Consider the following 25209-nt stretch of genomic DNA (forward strand, 5'->3'; position numbering starts at 1 on the left):
TGGACTAGAGAAGAATCTTTTAAGCCTGGAACTAAGCCAGAAATTTTAAGAATAGATTGAGAAATTTGATTTCATGGGAATTTCAGATTTCTGTGTAGCAAAACCAAACAACAGCAAATTAAAAGACAAAATGACAAACTCAAAATAACTGAAGTTATATTATGGCCCATCTAACATTTTTTAGGTACAAAGAGCTCTTTTAAATAAATAATAGTAAAATCCCTAATAAAGTTATAGGGTAAGAAAAGAAACAGGCAATCAAGAAACCCGATAAAGGTTATCCACCCTAGGAATCAAAAGGTTGCCACTGAGATGAGATATTTTTTCGCTTCTAAGTTTTTCATTAAGGATGAAAGAGCACAGCGATGCTCAGTGTTGCCGAGGGTGTGGAGAAACCTGTCCGCTCATGGGAGGCCTGGAGAGTCTCATCTGGTTAACTTTGTCTGGAAGCTGAGTTAGAAATATGTACCAAAGTACTAGAAAATAAATCACACCCTTTAACTTGCAAGCCCACTTTTTGGAATTTTTGGAATGACTAAAACTGGGATATCTATACAGGATTTGAAACTGTATATGAGGAACAACAGGAGGGGCTGGATGAGGGCCGAGGAAGGGAGAAATCTGGAGAGGCGGTCCTGGTTCTCCCACAGGGACAGCGGGCGCCTGGCAGGGCCATCCACCGATACCAGATGCAGCAAGCTGTGGGGAAGGCGGTGGACTGGGCTCTGTGTGTTTGAGGTCTTAGGGGCTCGTGTTGAAGGGGATGTCTGGGCAGTTAGAGAATCTGGACGTATTGGTGTAGGGATGGTGGTTGAGGCTGTGAGGGTGAGTTGTCGTGGTGGCCTTTTGTATGCACCTGGTAAAGGAAGTCGAGCTGTCAGCTTGGGCCGGTGAAGGGCAGCATGGCGGGTGGTGCTCATGCCCTGCTTGTGGCATTGCCATCTCTGACCAAGTCCCATCTGTTGCTTCAGGCTTGGGAACACTCCGTGGGGATCATCTGCTTTCCCAGTCTCCAGAGGCTGGCTGAAGATGTGTCTGACCAGCTTGCCCAACAACTCCAGAAGGCCCTTGTTGGGAAGCCTGCGGGTAAGAATACGGAGGTGCTGGCAGACCCTCTACAGAGAGCAGTGCAGCCCTGCACACCCTCCCTGGTCTCTCTGGCCCCTCTCTGCTTTCACGTGGAGCTACAGTGTTGCCTGCCAAAGAGAAGTGGGCCCCACCTTGCCACTGAGTGCCTTGGGGACCAATGGAAACGCAGGAGGAGGGAAGAGGGGTCAGGGAGCTCTGCTACTTCTGGGACACAGACATAGACAAACAAACACACACACTGCACACAATACATTATACACGGACACACAGACACACTACACACAGATGCTACACATGCACAGACACTACACACAGATGTTATACACAGATACACACAGACACACGGAGATACAGAGACACATACACATATACTACACACACAGACACATACAGAGACCACACACAGAAACTACACACAGACACACACTCTACACATGCAGACACACCCAGAAACATGCTACACACAGAGATACATATAGGCACACACACACACACACAGAACCACTGCAACACAGACACACACACACAACACACAGGGGACCATGGTCTCTCAGAGGAAGTGCTAGGATTGAAGATGCACCTGTGTGTTCAGTGGAGCTCTTGGTCCTGAAAAGATACAGAGGCCAAAGTGTGCATCTCTTGTGGGGCCTCCTGACTTGCATTCTTCCCCTCATGTGTGCTGATCCCTGGAGGCAGGGCAGAATTTCACAGTGGCTGAGGGCCGAGGGTCAGGAGGAAATTCTAAGGGGAAGAAATTGCTCAGCATGGTATAGATTTCAGGAATTCTTGCAACATAAGGGACTGTGTGATCCAGGAAGTAGGGGAAGATTCTGGATTGTGGGGAGTCTGATAGCCAAGGAGCTTGTTCTCACTCATTGGCAATCAGGAACCACTGATGGTTGCTAAACAGGGACGGTGGCACGAAAAAGGCTGTCTTCCAAGGAGATTAGTCTGGCAAGGTGTGGAACGTTTGGTAGAGACGCAGGTGGCCTTGGGGATGTGTAGGAAAGATGCCAAAGTCCTCTACAGATGCTCAGGCACATGTCCTGGGAAGAGGGGGCCCTGGATGGAGGGGAAGCTGGGTGGGCAGGTCGTTGTATGCCCTGCTGGTGACACTTTCTTCCAGAGCAAGCTCGGTTGGCAGCTGGACAGTTGCTGTGGAGGAAGGGGGACGTGGATCAGGATGGCCACTTGCTCCTGAAGTCAGTGTACGTGCTCACGGGGACAGACTCGGTGAGTTTCAGGCCATCGGCCTCTGCCCTGGGCACTGCTCATCCAGGTGCAGAGGGAGGTCTAGCACAGAGTGGTGGCATGTCCCAAAAGGGTCATTCGTTTCATAAAACAGATTTATTATTTCTCCTCCCTCCTCCCCTTCTGGTGTAGAACATGGACTTCAGAGTCTGAAATTCCCACCTTCCCACTTGACAAGCTGTATGTAACTGTGGCCAGATTGCTTTCCCTTTCTGCCCCTTGGTTGCATTTCTAATTTTAGGATTGGGGGTAATAACGCCTCTTTTCTGGGGTTAGTGTGGGATTGATAATGGCTGATGTTTATTGACTATTTCTTACCTGTGGGGCAAGGCTGGGTGTGTCCAAGACATCATCAGTTAATCCTCCCAAGGACCCTATGAGTCAGATCACGGTGATACCAGTGAGTGATGAGAATGTGGGCTTACCTACGCTGTGCACCTGCAGTCTGTCTGATTCCAGAAGCCATGCTCTGAGCCACTGTTCTTTATTTCTTCCTGTTACAGTCAGCCTGAACAACGTGCCCTGTAGGTACCTGTCCTGCCCTCACCCAGAGATGAGGGCTGTCCTCTTTCTTCCCTTCCCACCCATACCCACCATGTGCCAGGAACACAGCAGGGAATCAGGGTGGCTGCTGCCCTCAGTGTAACTTCTCCAAATTCTTCCAGTTTCTACCTGCTACCCAGTTCCAAAGCTGCTTCACTAGATGAACCCAGACATGAGATGGGCATTTGCAGCCATGCTTGGAGGGGTGATAGGAGCATATCACACAGCCCTTGTCTGGGGCCAGGGGTGGTACCTGATCTGGGAAGTTAACTGAAGGGAGGACCTCCTGACTCTTCTTCAAGTAAACTGCCTGCACCACTGTCAGGCACAGCCATCTGAAGCATAGCACGAGGGCTCATCACATCTGCCCCTGGGGAAGGACTCTCTGCAGTCTAGGTGGTGACACATCAACCTAAGGGCTTGCTTTTCATTGCCTGTGCATGATGCATTGGGAGTGAGGTGGGGGAAGGACAGGGAGAGCTGCCCTGAGGGGGTCAAGGTTAATAAGGTGTCAAATACATGGGGGACAGTATCTTGCACTGTAAACCCTTACGGCCAAGGCTAGGACTAGCAGCCTGCATCTAGTCCTGATCCTGGCCCAGATTATACATTTGTCCTTCTCTTTCTCTGACTTCTCCATCATGTCTGTCAGGTTAACCAATGGAGTGGGAAGTTGCATGGACAGCATTCCATAGATTGACCCCACAGGTGCTCACATGTGCGCATGCACACACACACGTGCACACACACATGCACACATGCACGCACATGCACACACACATGCACACATGCACGCACATGCACACACAGAGGGTGCAGCTGCAGTAATCCTGGTGGAGCTGCAGGCAAAGCCCCAGGAAGAAAGATCCCAGGAAGCTCCTGGCAGGCTGGTCTCCATCTCTGCAGACTTCCTGTCCTCTTGGCCTCTGTCTGGCAGCCCTGAGCTGTTTAGTTGAGTTGCTGGCTGTCTGATTGTCAGTCATCACCTATTGTGCTGTTTGGACCTTGACGAGATCTGTCTGGGATCTAGATGAGAGGGTGGGGAGGGGCCTGATTAGGTCCTCACCACTGTTGTTCACACACATATTATCAACTTCACCTCTGGACTGCTTTCCCTTCCTAATCATGAGGCCCTGGGCCACAGTCACCCAGTATGATTTGCTAGGAAACCGTTGTATTCTAATTTATACAGTTCCTCCCCTTTCCCCTCCTTTCCACCCTTCCTTCCCTTCCTTCCTTCCTTCCTTCCTTCCTTCCTTCCTTCCTTCCTTCCTTCCTTCCTTCCTTCCTTCCTTCCTTCCTTCCTTCCTTCCTTCCTTCCTCTGTGAATCTTATAAAGGAGCTATGGAGCACATAGTAGGCACTTTATATAAAATTAATCTTCACAGCCACCCTAGGTGCATTCTCTGGTTGTCAGCATTTCACACTTGAGGATTGGAGCCCAGAGGGACTGTCCCACGGCCTCACTGAAATCGCTGCAGGGGCCTGATCCTGGGTCTGGACTGACCTGCTTCTGCTGCCTTGCTGCCTGGGTTCACGTGTGCTCTTCTCTTGCAGGAGACGCTGGGCAGGGTTGCTGAGTCTGGGCTTCCAGCCCTGCTCCTACAGTGCCTTTACCTCTTCTTTGTCTTTCCTCTGGACAAAGATGAGCTTTTTGAGAGTGATCTTCAAGTTCAAAGGATGTTCGTGCAGGTGAGTTCGAATAGGGCCTCCAACTCCCTGGGTCAAAACCTCATTTCGGGGACAGACTCTTCAATGCTTCCCGGAGATGATTTTATCTTTCTCAGCCCAGGTTCCTGAACTCCGCTGTTCTCCCAGAGGGTCTAAGCTTCCCTTTCCCTCCCCCTCACCTCCCTCATGCTCTGCATGGTATACATGGTTGGAAAATAAATTGCTTCCTCTTCTCTGCACCTCATCGTGTCCCTGTAGCACTGTCCCCTCCCTTGCTGTCTCCCAGAAACGTGGTCCCCTGCCCCTGCACTTGGCTTCCCTGCACCCATCCAGCTCCCCTCCTCAGTCTGCATTCTCGAATCCTGCCCATCCTCCCTGGGATCTGGAACCTCCTCTTCAGCCCCTTCTCCTCTGTTAACAAGCACAGTCTGCCCCAGTAGCAAAACAGTAGCCAAAATTTTCTAAGTGTAAGTTTTGTATCCACCCCTGTGCCATGGTCTCACACGGGTCACTTCCAGGAGTACTCTCTGCCATCCCAGTATGTGAGTAGTGCTATAATCCTGGGCCCATACAAATTGAGGAATGGTGAGTGAGCATGGGGTCTGGGGTCATAGAAGTCTTGGATGGGGCTGGGATTGGCACCCTTGAGTAAACTTGAGTTTACGTGTTCTTGGTGCCTCTTCCCTCCTCTCAGAAGACGTCTCAGGCCTCTAAGCATCAAATGCAATTTCCTTCTCTCATTCCCCATCTTTCCTCTTCTGTTTGACTAACTTCTCACTTCTTTCCCCTGCCCACTTCCGGGCAGTTTCTGCTTTCTCAGCTTCTGACATGCTGAGCTCTCCAGATAACCCTTCCTGCTCCCTGAGCTTGCAGGGGAGGGTACGGAGGACCGTGTGGCCCAGGAGGATACGGAGGACTGTGGGGCCCATTGCTGTGTGTCCAGTGTCTGCAATGTCTCACACAGAGCAGGTGCTTGTGACTGTTCAGTAAAGTCCCAAATGCAGCTGTCCATGGTACACACATGTCCACATTGGCATCCACATTAGATGAATTCCCAAGTCCATTCCTCATTTCCAGAGGGTAGTGCATGAGTTCTGGCAGGTTCCATTAACGGTGGGTTACCCTCTGAGTTGCATTTGTGGAAATGTAGGAGTCATCTGCTTTTATGTCAATCATATTCTAAGTGGAGGCCAGGACGCTGCACCAGGCACTTTCACAAATGTTTACTGTGTGGCTTTTAGGTGCCCTGAAGGGAAGTAGTGCAGAGTCTGTCTTTGAGGTCTTCTGGGTATTGGACAGAATGTGTGCCACAGGGAATAGACCATACCTGCATTGTTCAAGGGTTTCTGTTACTTCATTTCACAAAAATATACGGAGCCCCTACTGTGCGCAGCTCTATGCCAGACAGACGGATACTGCAGCAAGCATAGGGCTTCACTTTGAAAGGTGACAGAAGGGTGAAGAAGCCAAACAAGGGGTAAACAATCCAGGAATAACTGTGTAGTTAGCAAGTAAAAAAGTAGAGATGAGGCTTTGCTCTGTTGCCCAAGCAGCAGAGCAGCAGTCAGCAAGTTTTTAAGTGCTATGTAGGTAAAGCCAAGGGTGTGTTGGGCAATGATGGCAAGAGGCCCTGATTTGTATGAGAGAATCAGTGGAGTCTATTCTGAGGGCATGGCATGTAACCAGAGAGCTGAGGGTTGTCAGGGTCCGAAGAGGTAGCCTGGCCTGGTGGGGTGGAGGAAGTGGAGAGGAGCAGAGAAATGGCCATGCAAGCCCAGGGACAGGTTAGACCTTGGTCACATGGCCACACCTACCTGCAAGGGAGGCAGGGAAATGGGACCTGCAGCTGTGGTCCATGATGCCCAGCTTCTCTATGTATCAGACTAGAAGGGGCAAATGCCTTCATTCCCATGGAAGGAGCTTGTGATATTTGCCACACTGGCAGCAGGTCCTGTTGGACCACCAAAAGCCCAGGGGAGAGCTGCAGTGGATAAAGTGAGTGAGAAGGCAGTGCTAGTCCATGCAGGATGCTATGGGCCCTGCTATGGTGCTGGGATTTTATCCCAAGTGGAGAGGGAGGTTTTGCAAGTCCCTCTGTTAGCCATTAGGAAAAGGGATTGGCAGGAACAAGGAACCCAGTTAGGAGGCTGTATGCTCACCCTCGTGGTTTCATGCAGAAGTAGAGTCTGAGTGTCAACAAATAATTCTGAAACACTTCCCTTTTTAAATAGCACAGGGTCCTGTTAATTCTATACCTTAATTGTGGGTGACACTTTTTGGTATCCCCATTAAAAACACACAAAGTCAATTACTTCTTTATTATTCTGATTTGGAAGGGATAACAATTATTTGTAGAGGGTTGATGCCGTCAGATTTGAGCCCCAGGTCCTGCCACCCTTTCGTAGGGGCTCTGTTGACCCTGCTGGTCTGGGGTAGAGGGTGACCCCATTCAATCCTGTCCTTCCCACTGACACATGCCCATCAGTGCTCCAGAGAAGTAGGGAACAAATCCATCCCAGGAAGGAGACTTCCTAACCAGGTCTCATTGGCTGTTTATCTTCTTATTTTTCAGATGTTGCTCAATATTTGCAGTGACTCTCAGGGCCTGGAGGGACTCCTCTCAGGAAGTGAGCTGCAGTCTCTGCTGATTGCCACGACCTGCCTTCGGGAGCACAGCTGCTGCTTCTGGAAGGAACCCACCTTCTGCGTGCTAAGGGCAATCTCCAAGGCCCAGAACCTCAGCATCATCCAGTACCTGCAGGGTATGGCCCGGGAGACTAGGTGTGGGCTGTGGACCACGCAAGGGCTTCCCTTGAACTCAGAGCAAAGGCTGAGGGCCCACTTTCTACAATGAGACCTGGGATGCTCTTGCAGCCTCTGTATAGAATTTTGGGACCAAAGAAGAGAAGAATGAGCAGCCATGTCCAGTAGATAATTCTACATGGCTTGGCTCCCTTCATGAAAGTGCTTTTCTTGTTCATTTTGCTGCTCCATTGGAGGGAGGAGGGAAAGAGGATCTCACTGTGCACATACTACCCATCAGACACTGTGCTGGGCCTGTTTGTACACTATCTTGCTTGTTTCTTTGAGATGGCTATTAATGCCATTTTGGAATGGGGAAAATAGACATTAAGAGCAGTAGAAGAATTTTTCAGGGCTATTCAGCAGGTGAGGAAGAGAATGCACTTTCAAACTTAAAAATGCCTGATTCCAGCACCCTCATTTTTACCCTGGGAACTATGTGTAGGGGTTAAGGCCAAAGACTCTGGAGCCAGACAGCCAGGACTGGACTCCAGCTCTGTCCTCATAGCTGAGTGATCTCAGGCACTTAACCACTGGGGTGCCTCAGTTCTCTCATCTGTAAAATGGGGATAATAATACTGCTGATCTTACTGGGTTGTTGTGATTCTTTGCGGCTCTTCTGAGTCCTCGCAGCTGAGAAGCTGAGCTTGCATTATCTCGAGTTCTCATAGGTACTTTTTCTGATCCACTGGATTGGCTTCCCCAGCACTCAGAGGAGGCTTCTCTCAATGAGAGATTTCTAAAAACAGTGACCCATCCAAATGCAAATCTGATGACCTCTCTTTTCAGACTCAAATCTTCCCCTGGCTCCACACCACTCTGGTGGGGTAGCCAGTAAGCCCCATGGCCTGCCTCCTAGGAATGGGCCACACCCTCCTTCCTCTCTGTGGGCCACACTTCAGTGTTCCAATCTTCCGGCTTCTTCAGTATCCAAAGCACCCCATCTTTTCACCCGCTGCCTCCTCACACGTTCATACATCCTCCCCTGCACTTTTCATCAAGCTGATTTCTGCTCAGCTCCAGCACTACCTTGTTAAGATCTGAGATGAGCTCAGGTCTTGCATTTTACATCTCACTACCTAATGGACCTGGACTCTCCCTCTTGCTGAGAATTAGGGACAGAGGGCTGAGGGACTGCCTTCCTCTCCTGTGCCACCTGCTGGGCTTGCAGAGTGTGGCTGTCAGGGTAGCACTTTCTCTGGGGCAGTCTTCTTGATCCAAGAGCCAGCAGAACATGTTTTGGATTAATTCCCATTCATGTCTTGACATATTGTTTGGAGTAGGGGAGGTAGGTCGACCATGGCAGGAAAGCTCTTGCTTCCAAGCTCAGCAGGTCTCTCCTGTGCTTCCCTCCTCCAGCGACAGACTGTGTCAGGCTGTCCCTCCAGAACCTCTCCAGGCTCACGGACACTCTCCCCGCCCCTGAGGTGAGCGAGGCTGTAAGCCTGATCCTGGGATTTGTGAAGGACTCCTACCCCGTCTCCTCGGCTCTGTTCCTGGAGTTTGAGAATTCAGAGGGCTATCCTCTGCTGCTCAAAGTGTTACTTCGGTAAGTGGCTGTGTTTGGTACGGGGAGAGCACAGGACCACCAAAGCCTCAGTCTTCGGAATCACTGGGGTGCTTTGGAGAAAAATAGATAGAGCTCCACAGAGCATGGCCAGAGAGACCTCTTATTTGAAAAAGTGATTCATTGTGCAGACACGCATGGGGACCACTTCTTTAGAGAATCAGTAGTTTTACAAAGTTTACTTGTAGGCACCTGTCACCTGCATGCTTGTTGGCCTGATTTTCCCCAGTCAGAACCCAAACAGAAGCCCCGTCTGTTGGAGGGCTTCTGGCACTGCTGTAAGCTGCCCTGCCTGTGTGCTTGGAGGACTGGAAAGGTCTGGAAATGAATCACCCTCAGGACCAGCTGTTCACCAATGGCTGAAGGAGCCAACGGGTGCATACCTAGCACAGCTGCCTTTGGGTGGGCTTGCTCTGCGTGGCCTCCAGAGCTCCCCAGACGGATTATCTCCAGTGGCCCCATGAGGCGCTTGCTTGCTAATGCTCTTGGACTGGTTTCCTTCCCTTCCCTGTCTCACGTGGCCTGTCTCCTACTGGTGTTTTCTGGGATCAACTCCTAAGTGAACTACCTCTTTCTCAAATCCTTGAAAGATGGGAAACCCAAGCTCAGACACTGTTCAGCAGAGGCTGGGCTGGCTCCTCCTTGCCTTCCATTCTGCCTTCCTGTATCATCTTCGAGTGGGGTCCAGGGATTAGAGAGAGCAAGGGATGCAAAGAAATGCCTTGATGGCCCAAGCTCCTCCACTGATCTTGGGGAAGCTGCTTCATGGCAAGGCCGTGTACGTTCCCTTGGGCTTTGCTGGGCGAGTATGGGACACCTTTCTCCTCTGAGGGGTACGTCTACTACCGCACTTCACACACTTCGCTACAGAGCCAGGCTTTGAGCCTACATGCGGTGACTTGGATAAGGGGGCCAAAGTCCCTTGGTCCACCGAGTGTCCAGAAGGACGTGATTAAATGGCAATACCCTAGCGCCTTCCTCTAAAGGAACACTAAGCGTAAATGCCCCTCTGGGCACCTCACGTTTTGCATTGGTCTGGGCTGTGACCAGCTGACTATGATCCCCACGGAGGTCTGTGTCATAGCATTTCCTGAACAAATTTTTGATTCATTGGGTGTTGAGTTTTCCCTAGACTTCTTGTGGAAGGCAGGAGAGGGGACAGGAACCTGTTCCAGGGAGTGCCAAGAAGGTCTCATGTGGGCTCATTGGCTTTCCTTTCTGCCTTAACTGAAGTCACACTGCAAACACTTTTCCTCTGGAAATGGCAGGGCTGGAATAAGACTTGAGATGCCCTTCTCCATAAGAGGAGCAGGACAGCCTACCCGCCCATAATTAAAATACGAAAGCCACACTCAACCTTTAAATAAGCACAAGGAAGTCCGACTATTTCCCACACCGTTTTGTTGCAATGTTGAACTTTTGTATTACATCTCTCATTTGGGAGGTGCCCTGATCTGCTGATGCCCTAAGCACATGTCTTTTGGGGGTTCAGTCATGGGAAGTGACCTTCCTGTGAGCAGATGGCATAGCTTTTCACAGGTTCCAAATGCACTTCTTTGGATCTAAGACTGACATCTACAGAGTGGTGTTTATCCAGGGCGCTCCCTTGCCTCTGAATTGCCTCAGGTGCAGACCTGTGGGGTCTTCCCCAGCTTGTAGATCCCCATTGCCTCTGTCTCCTCGAGAGCACCATGCATGCATGTGGCTGCTCCATCCAGGAAGTACAGGGAGCTGGCCTCGTCTGTCCCCCAGGTATGATGGGCTGACCCAGAGCGAAGTGGACCCGCAGCTGGAGGAGCTCCTTGGGCTGGTGGTGTGGCTGACGACCTGCGGCAGGTCAGAGCTGAAGGTGTTTGACAGCGTCACCTACCCTCAGCTTGAAGGCTTCAAGTTTCATCACGAGGCATCTGGTGGGTCCTTCTTGTGTCTGGGTGACCGGAAGAGTCAGTGCTGAGCCCTGAGAAGGCTACAGAGGGTCTTCTCCTGATTCTTTGCATACCTTTCAATGGTGCAGTAAGCTCTGATTCTGTCACAACCTTTGGGGAGATAATGAATGTCTTCCGTGAGACTTAGTGGAAATATTGCTTAATAAAGGCAAAGACTCTCTCAAATAACGGAGGCAGCCTCTAGTTCTCTCCCTCACCCCTGGTGTGATTTCCTCTGCAACATTTGCTTATATAATGGGGACTGATGGCCCTAAAGCAGCCATCCGGGCTCAGAGTCAGTGACTTCTCAGTACTCTGAGACATTGATTGATTGATGAACTCATTTAGCAGGCACGGATAGTTTCTGTGTGGCAGGCACTCTGCCCCACGCTGGGTGCCAGTGTGAATAAGCCAGTTGTCTGCTCCTTAAAAGTCCTCTATAGAGACTGTCATATGTCCCTGAACCCTAGTCTGCTGGAGAATCGGCTAAGAAATGCATCAGGCACAGCCATGACCCAGCTCAGACAGGAAACCTCGAACAGAGGGCCTGCCGGAGGGAGTTTTCAAGGATAAGTGTGGGATGTCTAGGTTGAAATGAAGGGAGAAAGTTTAAAGGCAGAAATGACAGTCTGGGGAATAAATGGTGGCCTGGATGGCTGGGTGAGTCTGGGCAGTGAGAGCTTCTGCAGAATATAGGCAGGGACGCTGCAGTGCTGTAGGGTTCAGGTTAAGAAGGGCCATTGGATGCCATTGGACGGGATGCAGTAACACATAGGGGCGCAGACATGGTTTAGGGGAGTGCCTGAATCAGAGAGGAGTTTCACAAACATCTCTAGTATCTGAGGCAGAGAAGGCTGGAGGCAGGGAGCTTTCTGACAAAGTGTCTTCTGGGGGAGAGAGAATGAGGCTTAACCTTCAAGCTGGAGGAAAAGGTGGAGGGGGGGTCAGAAAAGTGTAGTTATTTATCAGCTTGTCTAGAAACAAAACTGACTTTGCTAGTAATCTCCAACATCTTTTGATTTTAATCACTGAAACCAATCCTCCTAACCCAATGCTGTCCAATGGAAATACAATGCAAGGCACATTATATCATTTTAAATGTAATTTTTAACTATAAATAAGAAGAAACAAGTTAAATTATTTTTGATAATATATTTTATTTAACTCAATATATCCCAAATATTACCATCTCAATATATGGTCAATACAAATAATTGTAAACAAGATGTTTTGCATCGTTTCCTTTGTATTATCTTTTTGAAATCTAATGTGTACTTGACCTTTACGGCACACATCAGTTCAGAGTGGCCACACTTTGAGTGCATCTTGGACCATGCCGCACCAGCCTTCTTCACACCCCAGGTGGCTGACTTTTCTGGACTTCTGGTGGACATGTGCCCATAGGAGTTAGAACACAGACACTTCAAATGGCATGTTCTCTTAGTAATGAAAATATCTATTTGTAGACACAGGCAGGAGAAATGACTTGCAAGATCTTTCTTGTTTTCCTCCTCAGGGGTGACTGTTAAGAATCTTCAGGCCTTCCAGGTCCTACAGAATGTTTTCCACAAAGCCAGTGACTCTGTCCTCTGCATACAAGTCTTATCGGCCATCAGGACCATGTGGGCCTGGAATGCTCGAAACTTCTTCCTGCTGGAGTGGACCCTGCAGCCCATCTCGCAGTTTGTAGAGATCATGCCCCTGAAGCCGGCCCCAGTGCAGGCACACTTCTTCCAGCTCCTAGAGGCCCTGGTGTTCGAGCTGCACTACGTGCCTCATGAGATTCTGCGAAAGGTGCAGCATCTGATCAAGGAGAGCCCTGGGCCGTCCTGCACTCTCATGGCCCTGCAGAGCATCCTCAGCATTGCTGGTGGGGACCCGCTCTTCACCGACATCTTCCGGGACTCAGGGCTCCTGGGCCTGCTGCTGGCACAACTTCGGAAGCAAGCCAAGATCATGAGGAAGTCAGGTGCCACTGGGCGCATCGGGAGGGATGGGCAGGGGTCAGTGTCAGCCAGGTCTGGTCTTTGGGCCAACCTGGCTGCCCATCAAATGTAACAGAAAGTCAGCATGCCCATGTCAGTGGGGAGGTATGCTTGGGACACACAGCTTCACAAAAGATAGGCAGCCTCCCAGTCTTCCCCATGAAGAAGTGAAAGGGATGGGTGAACTTGGGGCTAACTCAGGCCTTGTGAATTCTCAGGTTTTAGATATATCTTGCCCTAGACGTTGTGTGGGTGTACAGACAGGGAGACTGCAGGGGTCTGACAGCTCCTCAGGAATGGGAGCTCGGAGAGGCCTTGGGTTTGGGGGCCCTTCTAGGGTCTGCTGCTATATGGCTTCCTAGCTCACTCTGTTCACTTTACACTGTTGGCTCAGTGGTCTCCCACTGGGAGAGAGCTCCCTGGGGTCTTACTGACCCAGCACGCCCCTCTGAGTCTTGGTGCCCTGCTGGGCTGTATACCTGTGGCTCCTTGGCAACGTCCCCTTGCCCCTACTTGGCCCTTGCACCCTGAAGTCTCAAACCCAATAGCCTCTGCTGCTCCCCTGGGGCTTTAGGGTCTCACGAGGGTGCACAGTGGCTCAGGGGTTGGGCTCTTGCACTGCCTCACTGTGCTCCCCACCATATATCCTGCTGGAGTCACTCTATGTGGTGGTCTTTAACTCCCATCTCCATTGACTTTCCAATAGGAAGCGAAGTGTGGAAACTCCTTCCCCAGCTCCTCTAGTCTTTCCCTCAGTCTCTCTACACCTGCTTCTCTGGGGAATCAGCCTGGAGGAGGGACACTGGGACACAAGAATCTGGATGCTTACTCTGCCTACCTTCCCTCCTTTAATTCTCTTTCTCCCACTGTACTGGCTGGAAGGGTCAGGGAGCTCTCTAGCCTTTGGTTGCTTCTGTAATTCTGCTTCAGACTTAAGCCAAGGTCACCAGTCTATCTGTTTCCTGGGCCTCTCTGAGGGAAAGGAGCTAAGGGCTGGAATCCTGGCCATGCTACTGACAAACTGAGTGATCCTGAGAAAGTGACTTAACCCCTATGGACTGTGTCTTCCTTGGTAAAACAGGGTAATGATGGACATCACTGGAATGCTGTGAGATTTTAATGAGGGAATCTCTGAAGAGGAGCCACTGCTGTGCCTGGTACATAACAGGGGCTCAAGAAACATCAGTCACCTTGTCCCTATAGTTCCAGTGCTACTGCCATAGACTGAGATAGACACCTAGGGAGGAGCTCAGGCATCTTATAGAGGCCAGGATGGACCCAGCTTCTCCCTGGGAGTGTTTGCAAATAGGATCAGGACTGTGGAGGATGAGCCCAAGGGATGGTTTGTGCGTCTGGGCCTCTGGGCCAAGCCCTGGACAATATTTTATGAGCTAGCTTCTATTGCTTAGTAACTTCTGTCCTTAAATCCTATCATGAATGAAGTTAATGTATTGCTTCCTCTGCTTTCCTTGGTGTTTAAATGAGAAGTCTCTGCAAAGTTTCTTTGTTTGTTGGTTCTGTCTTATCTTAGCTGGTATTTCTTTTCAGCAGCCTAACATTGAATTTGCTTTTAAATCCAATTCCAGACCCATGACCATTCCTAGGAGAATTTGAACTTTTTTTGTGAACTCATGCATTAGTCTTACTTTGTACTTTCCATTGTTAAATGTGTCTTGTTATTTCTTAGATACTCTGTCTCCTGGTTTATAAACTCTATTTTGATTGATCAATTGATTGATTCATTCATTCATTCATTCCCCCAAATAAGTATTGAGCTTCCAATTTGTGTCAGGCACTTTTCTGGCACGGAGATTCAAGGTGAATAAAGAGATCTGGTTTTGCCCTCATGGGTCTACTGGGATCACCTCTTTACTCCAGTTTCTCCTGAGCTTCCCCATGGCTCAGGAATGAGTGGGCAGTCATCCCTCCCAAGGATGAATGGCAAACTGTAAAAGTGGCCAAAGGAAAATCAAGAAGGCAGGGCTCTGTGTATCATCTGGGGCAATGCTTCTCAAAGAGCAGTCCCTGGACCAGCCCCATCAGCATTGCTTGGGAACTTCTCAGAAATGCAAATTATAGAACCCCATCCAAGAACTACTACATCAGAAATTCTCGGGATGGGACCCAGCATGGGGCTCTGGGTTTTAACAAAATAAGCTCTGCAGGGAATGCTGATGCGCTCAAGATGGAGAACTCTGCTGTAGGGGGTAATAGCCTTCTATCTTACCAATTGGGATACACATTCCCTTATGATGAAGGCATTATATTCACATCTCCTTAAGAGGGTAGAAACCTGGAGTCAGAGATTTGGGGTCATACCACATGTACTTATTTTTCTGTTGCTTTTGCTTCTTCAATATGGCAGGAAACAAACTGTCCACTCCTGGTGTTCAGGATCCAGAAAGAGAACTCACATGTGTGATGCTGAAGACTGTAGTCACACTTCTGAAAGGCTCGGTGAGGAATGCAGGTAAGGATGGTGCCAAGTTTGCCTCATCACTGCTTGGTAAAACATGAACTCTTTCCTGGTTATTTATGGCAGTGTTCACAGGCTATACTCAAGGAATAACCAATACACAGCGTTAGCTGTGGCTAATGTCCCTCTCCTGGCCGATGTTCAGTGATCATCAATAAGTTCATAGATACTGTACCTCTGTTGACACTTTTTACCTCTAAGATTGCTAAATAAAGTTGGTGACAAAAAGACTATGCTCAATCTAGCATTTTCTAAATTTATGAGACCACAGAGCCCCCTCTCCTCTTTTCAAGTGAAATTTATTAGTGTCCTGCTGCACTGACTATAGATGATTTTTAATTTTTTTAGATCCAAAGAGTAAAATACGGGCAAAGAAAGCTAGCCATTTTAAAGGAATGCAATTTGTTGTGCTCTCAGACATGATGGCCTTAGCAATTTAATCCATTCAAATTTTCTTTTAGTGTTCTAAGATTATTTGGCTTCTGGGTTTTAAAAATAATATGAGCATATATATATATGTAGACATAGACACACCAACATCCAACATCATATCAGTGGGCTTGGTGATTTAGGCATCTTTATCTGAGGTCTTCGTAGAGTAACTATACCTAATGTAAAAAATTATTTCACTATGGCAGAGAGAGAGTCTTTAACATTTAGCCTGTAAAAGGTTCCCCAGAGGTGCTGGCTAAATGTGTATTCCTAGGCTCACATCCAGACCTTTAATTAATAGTCAGTCAAGGTGGAGTTCAGGAATCTACATTTTTTTTTTTGAGATGAAGTCTCGCTTTGTCACCAAGCTGGAGTGCAATGGCATGATCTTAGCTCACTGTACCCTCCACCCTCCGGGTTCAAGCAATTCTCCTGCCTTAGCCTCCCGAGTAGCTGGGACTACAGGCGCATGCCGCCATGCCTGGCAAATTTATTATTATTATTATTATTTTGTATTTTAGTAGGGACGGGGCTTTACCATGTTGCCCAGGCTGGTCTCGAGCTCCTGAGCTCAGGCAATCTGCCCACCTCGGCCTCCCAGTGTGCTAGGATTACAGGCGTGAGCCACCACGCCTGGCCAGGAATCTACTTTTAAACAGGCTTTCAAGGTGATTTCCATGTCAGAGGTACCTAGCCTGTAATTGGAAAAATCTTGTCTGCTCAAATCCCCATCAAACCATTTTGAAGGATCCAGTTGCCTCCTAGTTTTTTTTTTTTTTTTCTTCCCACATGAATTACTCCAATATCAATCCTGGGGAAAAAATGCTTGGAATTATTTTTAAACAAAAATGTACCGCCAGTCAGATTTCTTCAATTTTCTCCCCAAGGAACTCTCTAGAAATTAAATATGTTCTTAGCTTAAATTGTGGTTTGCTTTCTATATGAATTTTGGCAGAGAGAAGACAGAAATTGTCATTGGCCCTGGGGAGGAAATTATGAGGAAATCAAGGGAGAGGTAGATCTAGTTAAAGCTTTTATTACTTAGATTTCTTTTTTTTTCTTTTTTTACCCCAAGAATTCATGACACTCTTATTAACTTTAGTCACCATGTCGTACAATAGACCTCTTAAACTTATTTCTCCTTTCTTGAATGTATCTCCTATGGGGAGATGTTAGTCATTTTTTTTTTTTTTTAATAAGGTTCTCACTGGAGAAGAAAGCAGTTTTTTTGTTTTTTTTTTGTTTGTTTGTTTGTTTTCGTCAAATCCACAGTTCTACAGTTTCTTTTTTCTGCTTCTCACTTCAACGGTGGGTATGGATTACCAAAAAATTTACCAGTGAGCAAAAGAGAATCATAAAAAAATAGCAAAATGAACTTTGAAAATTATAGGAAAAAGCTTTTTCTTTTGATTGAAACTGAAGTGGCAAGGTTCTCCCTGGCGCTAGCCCCATTCTGTCTGTCTGGTCCTTAGTTGTCCTGAAGGACCACGGCATGGTGCCCTTCATCAAGATCTTCCTGGACGAGGAGTGCTACCGGGAGGCCTCGCTCAGCATCTTGGAGCAGCTCTCAGCCATCAATGCCGAGGAGTACATGAGCATCATTGTGGGTGCTCTGTGCTCATCCACTCAGGGGGAGCTGCAGCTGAAACTGGATCTCCTGAAGGTGATTTCAAGTCCTCCTTTGAGATTGGTTTTCCTATGGATATGGACCAAGTGATCCACATTTGCTTAGGCATTTTTATTCATGTAATTCAGTTTGCCACTGTATGTAGTAGGCAGTACCCTGTATTAGTGTCAGGTGCTGTAACAAATAAATTCCACATCCTCAGTAGCCTGGTACATTTGAAATTTCTTTCCAACATACAGTTCAGTCAAATGATTGGTGACTGTCATTCAGGAACTACCATCACCTGGGCATCTAACTTGGGCAGCAGACAAGGGAAGAGAGACCATGGGGAAATGCACAAGGCATTTTTATTCAGGCCTAGAACTGGCACGTGTTATTTTCTGTCCGATTTTCTTTAGGAAGAACTTTGGGCAGGACTCATGTGGATGCAAGGGATGCTAGGAAATGTTTTTCCTGGCTAGGCAGCTACTTCCCACAACACTGTAAACTATGGAATTGCAGCTCAAATCAGCAATGGCCAAGTAGCTGCCTTGTTGATTCGATCAGCATTTATTGAGCATCTAACCCATTACCAGGGCTGATGAAGAGTACCTGGGACTTACAGTCAATTATGATACAACCCTTGCCCTCTGGGAGCTCATAGCCTGGTGCTAATAAGTAAGCAATAGTTACATTGCAGTGTAATGAATGCATTGGTTAGACACTGAGTGCAGGTTGCTACGGGAACACAGAAGTAGGAGAGCCCAATGCTGCCTTACCTGGTTGAGGAAGGTTTACTGGGGAGAGAACCTGTGAGCTGTGAAAAAGAAGCAAAAGGCAGTCAGAGGTGTGGAAACAGTGGACACCAAGGGACAATTGAGGCAGGGTTATCATGTTTGGGCAACAGAGATGTAAGTGTATGTTTTTGTAATATTGTTAACATTCATCGAGTTATCTTAAAATAGTTAAATACATATAACAAATATCATTCTTGCCATCTGTTCTGCCTTACAACTTTCACAGTTTTGTTGCTGTTCCTTTTTTTACATTGCTTTTGTCTTTGAGTTTATGACTTTTAAAAGGATTGCTTGAGTGATCCTCCCACCTCAGCCTCCCAGCTAACTAGAACTAAAGGCATGTGCCATCACACTTGGCTAATTTTTGTATTCTTTGTACAGAGGGGGTCTTGTTATGTTATCTAGTCTGGTCTTCAACTTCTGACCTCAAGCAGTTCTCTCACTTCAGCCTCCCAAGTGTTAGGATCGTAGATGTGGGCCACTGTGCCTGGCCAACATGCCCATGTTTCATTAACATGACATATGTGATTGTTGGTGAATTTTTTAAAAAGTGAAGTTGCTCTGATTTCCAAAATTAGGTCAATCATCAATCTAACTTACTTAAGCCTATCTCTATGCAAAACCTTTCTAACATTTAAAGAATGGTGTTTGGTTCATCATACTTAATTTTTCTGCACATTCGATGTTAGACATTGATGTGAGTTGTTCCAGTTATCATGTAGCCTAAGCCAGCAGTGATTGGTGTGGCCAAAGCATTGCGTGGTCCATCCAAAACTGGTATCATGACCATAATCATCATGCTTCACAGATGACAAGAGCCCAGACAGTGATTTAATTGCAGGGCCATAGAATCAGTGAAAGTGATTTGTACGAAACAAAAAAAGGAAAGTTAAATACCTTTTGAAAGACACTTGAATCCCATGATTACTTGAGGTAAGGAGATTGAGAGGGATGGGTGAAGCAGAGAGTAGGGTAAGGGAGAGATATATCAAAAATAAAGAAAATACGGGGGCTAGGAATTACCTCAGATTCATGTGGTCCAATCTCTTAATGTTAAAGGCAGAGAGACATCCAGAGAGCTTCATTGACTAAGTTAATATTGCACAACTGCTAAATGGTGAAGTTGAGTTTGAATCTAAGGCGAGCAACTGAAAACTGATAGATCATTCCACTTCACTGTGCTGTTCGGTACATTTTCCTTCATATGTCCATGTTCAGCTTGACTGGCATGTTCTGATAGGATAGGAACAGGGAAGGCATGTCTTAACCAGTCATATTGTGGTTTCCTGTTGGGTGAATAATTGTTTCTGACAGTGCTGTATCAAAAGCCAAACAGATCCACAGAGAGGAAAGTTTTGCTTTTACTTTGCTTGGAAGGTAAAAGTATTTTTCTGTCCAATGTAGAAAAGAGTGATCTGCTTTGCTCATAGAAAGTTCCTTTTGTTTACTCTGCAGCCCAGAGTCATCGTATTAGAGTGTCAGTCCTTGGGCAATAGGACTAAATTTCTAGAATTAGTAAAGTCGTTATGGTGTTTTACAGATTCAATATCATTTCAGAATCAGTTTTCAAGAGAGCACATAAGGGAAGAACACTGGTGAGCTTATTTAACGAAATCACAGCCTGCACTCAATGTGCTGTCTTCTCCCTGGGTGCCAAGTCACTGCTGGGCAGTTGGAGGCCTCAGGAGCTGGCATTGTTTTCCAAGGGCTAGGGCTGTTACACTGCTGCTCTAGGGGGCAGTTGGGAGGACTGGTGCCTCTTCCAGACTCGCCCACCACTGAGTCACATGAGCAAGTGGTGAAGGCTTGCTGGAATCAGATGTGAGATCTGCATTTGTTTCTAAACCATCATGGGAATCCCCTGAAACTTTGAAACGAAGATGTTAAGTGAATTGTTTCTCACTGGATCTCTCTCTTTAGAAGGTAAGAGCCAACTCTGCCCATAGGGACTGTTTCTACAAAGTGTGTCTGAGTAGGATGAGAGGGTGCCTCTTCTTGTAAAGGTTTCCCATCTCCAACGTGCATTCACAGCATGCCATCACTCTGCATCCCTTCCCTGTGGCCTGTGTGCCAGCCACTCTGGAGAAGCAACTTCGGGCAGTTACTTCAAATACCAGTGGCTCTTCCATACCAACACTGAAGCACATGTGACTTCACCACCTAATTCTGGCAAATGATAACTGATTTAAAGAATAATGTAAGCAAATGAATTTCCTCTCCTTGGCCGGTGGGACTGTGATTGGGTTATGCACAAATTCAGATTGATTTGCTAATATACATTTAGCTGTTCAACTCTGAGCTTAATTGCATTACCTCACCGGTCTTCCAGCATGACACATGGAAAATTATGAGGAATAACAAATAATAGAATGTGAAATAAATCCTGTTAGTCCTAACATAGTTAGCACTTTGCAGCAGACATCCATTTTATAGATTCAAGCTGGAGGAATACTAACTCAGAGACGATGACATGGTAACTGAGTTAGGATGAGAAAATGTGCTTAACGCTGACCTTTCTTGAAATGTGTCAACCCCAGCCTGATTACTTTGACTTCAACTGATTAAATTTACTCCCTTCTGCAGACTGGAAACCCTATGTGATGCATTATCATGCAAAGTTGAATGACAGTAATGGAGACCCTCCTCCTAGACTCCCCATTCCTGACAAATCATTTCCCGAAGTAGCGAAGTATTTATTTTCCTTTATGATAGAAATGTTTCTCTTTAGTTGCTATCAAATTAAACCTTTGTAATTGGATTTTGGACTCTTTACTTTATGACTCTGCAAATATGAAATTAACCCCATCCCAAGAAATAATAGCGGGGTCTAAGTTCTAATGACATTACCCCCATTTTAGATAATGACTCTAAATTTAATAAATCAAACAAAGCAACAATTAAGGACAGCCATTCCTTCATCCTCTCCCTCCCAAGAGGTGGAAAAGAAAATAACCATCTAGGAATTATAGGTGACAAACCCGCTGAGAGACACAGATCATAATGAGGGCGATTATTGGGTTGCTTTGCTTTTTAAAATATCTGCTTCAACACTCTTTGAGTGATGGAGTTCTTTTGAGCAATATTTGGCATCAAATTGGACAATTAAATTGGGAGGGAGTTCCTTGGGGGGAAGAGGGGTTTATAGTGATCACCAGCACTCAGGCAATTGTCTGTAATCTGATCAGTTTTGTTTTTTAATGATTCTCCCTTCCCGATATTTGTTTTGTCATGGGTTATGTGACAAACAGAAGCGCTTATTCATTCCATTTTCCTTAAACAAAGCTCCTAGAGGTCTTAGAGCCATTGAAAGCACTCACACAAATTTAATCTGTTTAACATTGTAGAGCTTAAGATTTCCTGATGTCTTTGTGACTGACTGACTTTTCATGGCATATGTCACGTGACCAGGCATAGGTCAGGTTCAGACTCGTGCTGTACCACATTGCAGTGAACAGCCTTTGGTATGGTTTATCAGTTAGAAAGGAGGGACTGAAACCACACACACATGTCAAGGTTGGAGTGAGTTTCCAACTCAGCCATACAAATAACATTTTATTGGGAGTGAGTTGCTCACACAAGGCAGGCACAGATGCAGCGTAGCTGCGTTAGCCTTTCCTGGCCCCAGAGCCTCCCGGGTGGGGCAGGGACAGGCAGCTGCTATGACTCTGTCTATACAGGGAAAGGCCTTGCCCAGCCTAAGCCATGAGCTGTCACAAACGCACACTCAGTATCACCATCCTGGAGGAACCCACTCCAACAATTCGCATGCTTTGCTTTGAGGGTGCATCTACAAATGTTCAACTTTCCTGGGTTTTCAGCCAAATTCAGAAAGAATTAGGCCACATCCTCACTCAGGAGGAGAAAGCAGTATCATTGCCCCCGTCTTTCAGGTGGCCTGGGAAGTTAATTTCCCTGAAGTCTTTCCCACGATTCAGACTTGACCGTCCCCTTTAGTGGGTGGCCCTGATGCTGGGTTTCTTTCAAAGAGCAAAATGACAGTTCATTTCCCCACAGTGTCCCTCTGAGATGTGGTGGGGTATCATTGATCTAACCACTGTAAGTAGTGCATTTTCTATAACTGGGAAAAGATCAGTTGACTTGTATTGGTATGAATGAATCTTTCTACCTTGCTTTATGTTATTTGTCCCTTTTGAATATAATTATGGACTTTGGTCTTTCATAGATTCTCCTAGTAACTGCAATCTGTTTTGTTTTTTAAATTTCTGGAGATGTCATAGATGGGGCCCTGGAAGCCCTTTACGCAGATCCTTGGCTGCTGCTTTTCTTCATCTTTGAAAGAATCCTCACGTGTGCACTAAGAGAGTTCAGGCTCCTCTTGTGTTCTCTGACCCGGAATGTGAGACTGACTACTCGCCCAGCAGCTCAGGTTTCCTGTAGTGGAATATAACATTAGAGAACAAAATCCAAGTGGTCGAAACACATTCTACTGTTTCAAATAAACACCACTGTTAGGTTAGGGTGCCAGCAGTTAAGAGATGCAGCTGGATACTCAGGAAACTGAGGCAGGAGAATCACTTGAACTGGGGAGGCATTGAGCCGAGATCTCGCCACTGCACTCCAGCCTGGGCAACAGAGCAAGACTCCATCTCAAAAAAACAAAAAACAAAACAAAACAAAAAAGATGGAGCTCCCAAAGTGCATGACTTCATGTTTGATAGTGACCTATAACTTTACTAAGTTTCTATTAACTAAAACGAATTTAAATATCTAGTCCCTTCCCACCTGTTTTTCTGAGCTCCCAGTTTTCTCTTTTTCATTAACTTCCATGTGTCATATTAGAGACTCTCGCCTAAACCAGGCATTTAAGTCACAGCATCACCCCTCCCCCAAATAGGGAGTTTCTCTTTTATTTTTTCTCTTTGAACCTTGTCTCAGGCCTCCTGAAACTGATGCCAAACTGTACCTTCTCAGACAATCCCCTTGCCTGTCACACTAGAGCATTAAATATCTGAAAAGATAAAATAATTCACACCTCTCTCCGCAGTTTACTAACGAACGCTCAAGGCTGTCCACTCTCTAGGAAACACAACAAATGCCTGAATTTTAGATGGAGTCCAGTGCAATTTATCTGATCAATAAATATGTACCAAAAATAATAGGCTTTTAATACTTATTTAAAATCTTCCATGTGTTTTTCACATTTCGATGAAGCACAGTATGAGAACTGCTTAAATGTAGCCCCCACCTCCCCCTCTCTCTTCCTCCTTCCTTCCTTCCAATAGCACGTATTGATTACCTAGAGTATATACCATGCACTGGGCTCAAGTAAGTAAGTGCTCAAGAAAGGTTTGATTTTAGAAGGAAATAAAAGTTTGGCTGGCCAGCAAAACTCACAGTGATCTGGAGGGTGGTGGATTCCATGATGTATCCTATCAGTGACCTAATTGCTTTCTGCACACTTGGCCTATGCTGTGTGTTATACCTATGCATTTCATTCAATTGCAGGTTTCTCTTGTCTTTCTGACACACTCTTTTCACACCACATTTTAAGTTGATTCATTTTACTGTTTCCCCTCATCTAATATAACAGATGAAGCCGTGCTTGCACAGAGAGGGAGATAAGGAATAACAAGCTGCTTCTATAAGGATTTCATTGTGTGTCTCCTGTACAGTATAAGAGATGGTTCATCCCACTCATTTAGCAAATTGTCATTAAGTGTGTGCTGTGTTCCACAATAGTAAGGAAGCCAGATATGGTTCCCATCTTGTGGAACTTCAGTCTGGTGGAGAGCTGAGATGATTTTCAAGTAGCTGCAGTAGAGTAAGACGAGAATTTTGATCAGGGAATGAGATGGGGATGTGTGAGCACTTGATCTGGGATGAGTATGAACTACAGGACAGAAGCTTTCTGGAAGGATATGCATTCAAGTCAAAATACAGGACAGTTAAATCAACCCTATAGATTAGTGTAGTAGGCACACATGGAAAACCTGAACCGTAAGAGGAACAATATGGAGATCCCCATGTTTCAGAATCATCCTTCCTGTAGCTTGATGGTCTGAAGGCGTTGAGGGAAGAGCTAGTGGGATGCTCTGGCAGGCATGTGTGTGGGCTCAGGGTTACTCTACCTCCTGGAGGTACTCATTTTGATTTGCTTGGTGTTTCAGTCTCTGCTCCGGATCCTGGAGACCCCCAAGGGCCGTGCTGCCTTCAGAGTCTCCAGCGGGTTCAATGGGCTGCTGTCTCTGCTCTCCGACCTGGAAGGCTCCCTCCAGGAGCCCCCGCTGCAGGCATGGGGAGTAGTGTCCCCCAGACAGACCCTGGAGCTGGTTTTGTACACTCTTTGTGCTGTGTCCGCAGCGCTGCACTGGGACCCTGTCAACGACGACTTCTTCAGGAGGAATGGGCTCTTTGAGAAGCTGGCTGAGGACCTCTGCCTGCTGGGCTGTTTTGGAGCCCTGGAGGAAGAGAGCGCCCTGCTGCGCTCTTGGGTGGACACAAAGGCCAGGCCATTTGCAGATTTGCTGGGCACTGCCTTTTCCTCTAGTGGCTCACTCCCACCCCGGATACAGAGCTGCCTCCAGATCCTTGGCTTTCTGGACAGCATGGCCAGCGGCACCCTCCACTTGCGTGGGGACCTGAAGGAGTCCCTGAGGGCCAAGCAGGGGCCGGTTGTGGACGCTCAGAAGGGAGAAGCTGGCAGTGACCCCCAACGCAACTTCAAGCAGTGGCCAGACCTGGAGGAGAGGTAGCTTCTTCTGCCAGTGTGTCATCAGTGCGTCTCTGTCTCCCATTCTCACTCTAATGTCTTGTGCATGTGTAGTCGGTAGGAAGGCTCAGCTACAGAATGGGTGTGCAGAAATGTCATGTGACCTCCACTTCCTCAAATCAAGTTATCTCTGACTCTACACTCTTCTACCTTGGGAGCTGACAGAAAATTCAATCTGAGTCAGTACTGGGTTGGAGGATGCTGTCAAGTCACATAAGAACCAGGGAGGGCAGGACCCTGCTGATATACTCACCTTCTCCTTTGGGATCTTTACTGTCCTAGGGAGCCCTGGTGCCTGGGCCTGGCATCCCTGGGTGTGCCAGGCAGCCTTGGTC

The 25209-nt window shown here is 47.1% G+C and overlaps 1 protein-coding gene across 15 annotated transcripts in view; it reads left to right on the top strand.

Moving 5' to 3' along the window:
• Positions 1–25209, top strand: part of LOC105486657 (WDFY family member 4) — a 295688-nt gene that overhangs the window by 34151 nt on the left and 236328 nt on the right. For all 15 annotated transcript variants that reach the window (XM_071069969.1, XM_071069968.1, XM_011749639.3 and 12 more), the window contains 10 exons: positions 972–1086; positions 2216–2322; positions 4441–4575; positions 7127–7316; positions 8716–8905; positions 10676–10833; positions 12365–12817; positions 15199–15303; positions 17214–17404; positions 24273–24853. In XM_071069969.1, the coding sequence (XP_070926070.1) occupies positions 972–1086; positions 2216–2322; positions 4441–4575; positions 7127–7316; positions 8716–8905; positions 10676–10833; positions 12365–12817; positions 15199–15303; positions 17214–17404; positions 24273–24853 (2225 nt within the window). The remainder of the gene's footprint in view (positions 1–971; positions 1087–2215; positions 2323–4440; positions 4576–7126; positions 7317–8715; positions 8906–10675; positions 10834–12364; positions 12818–15198; positions 15304–17213; positions 17405–24272; positions 24854–25209) is intronic.

Source organism: Macaca nemestrina, chromosome 9 (genome assembly GCF_043159975.1).
Source record: "Macaca nemestrina isolate mMacNem1 chromosome 9, mMacNem.hap1, whole genome shotgun sequence".
Lineage (NCBI taxonomy): Eukaryota > Metazoa > Chordata > Mammalia > Primates > Cercopithecidae > Macaca > Macaca nemestrina.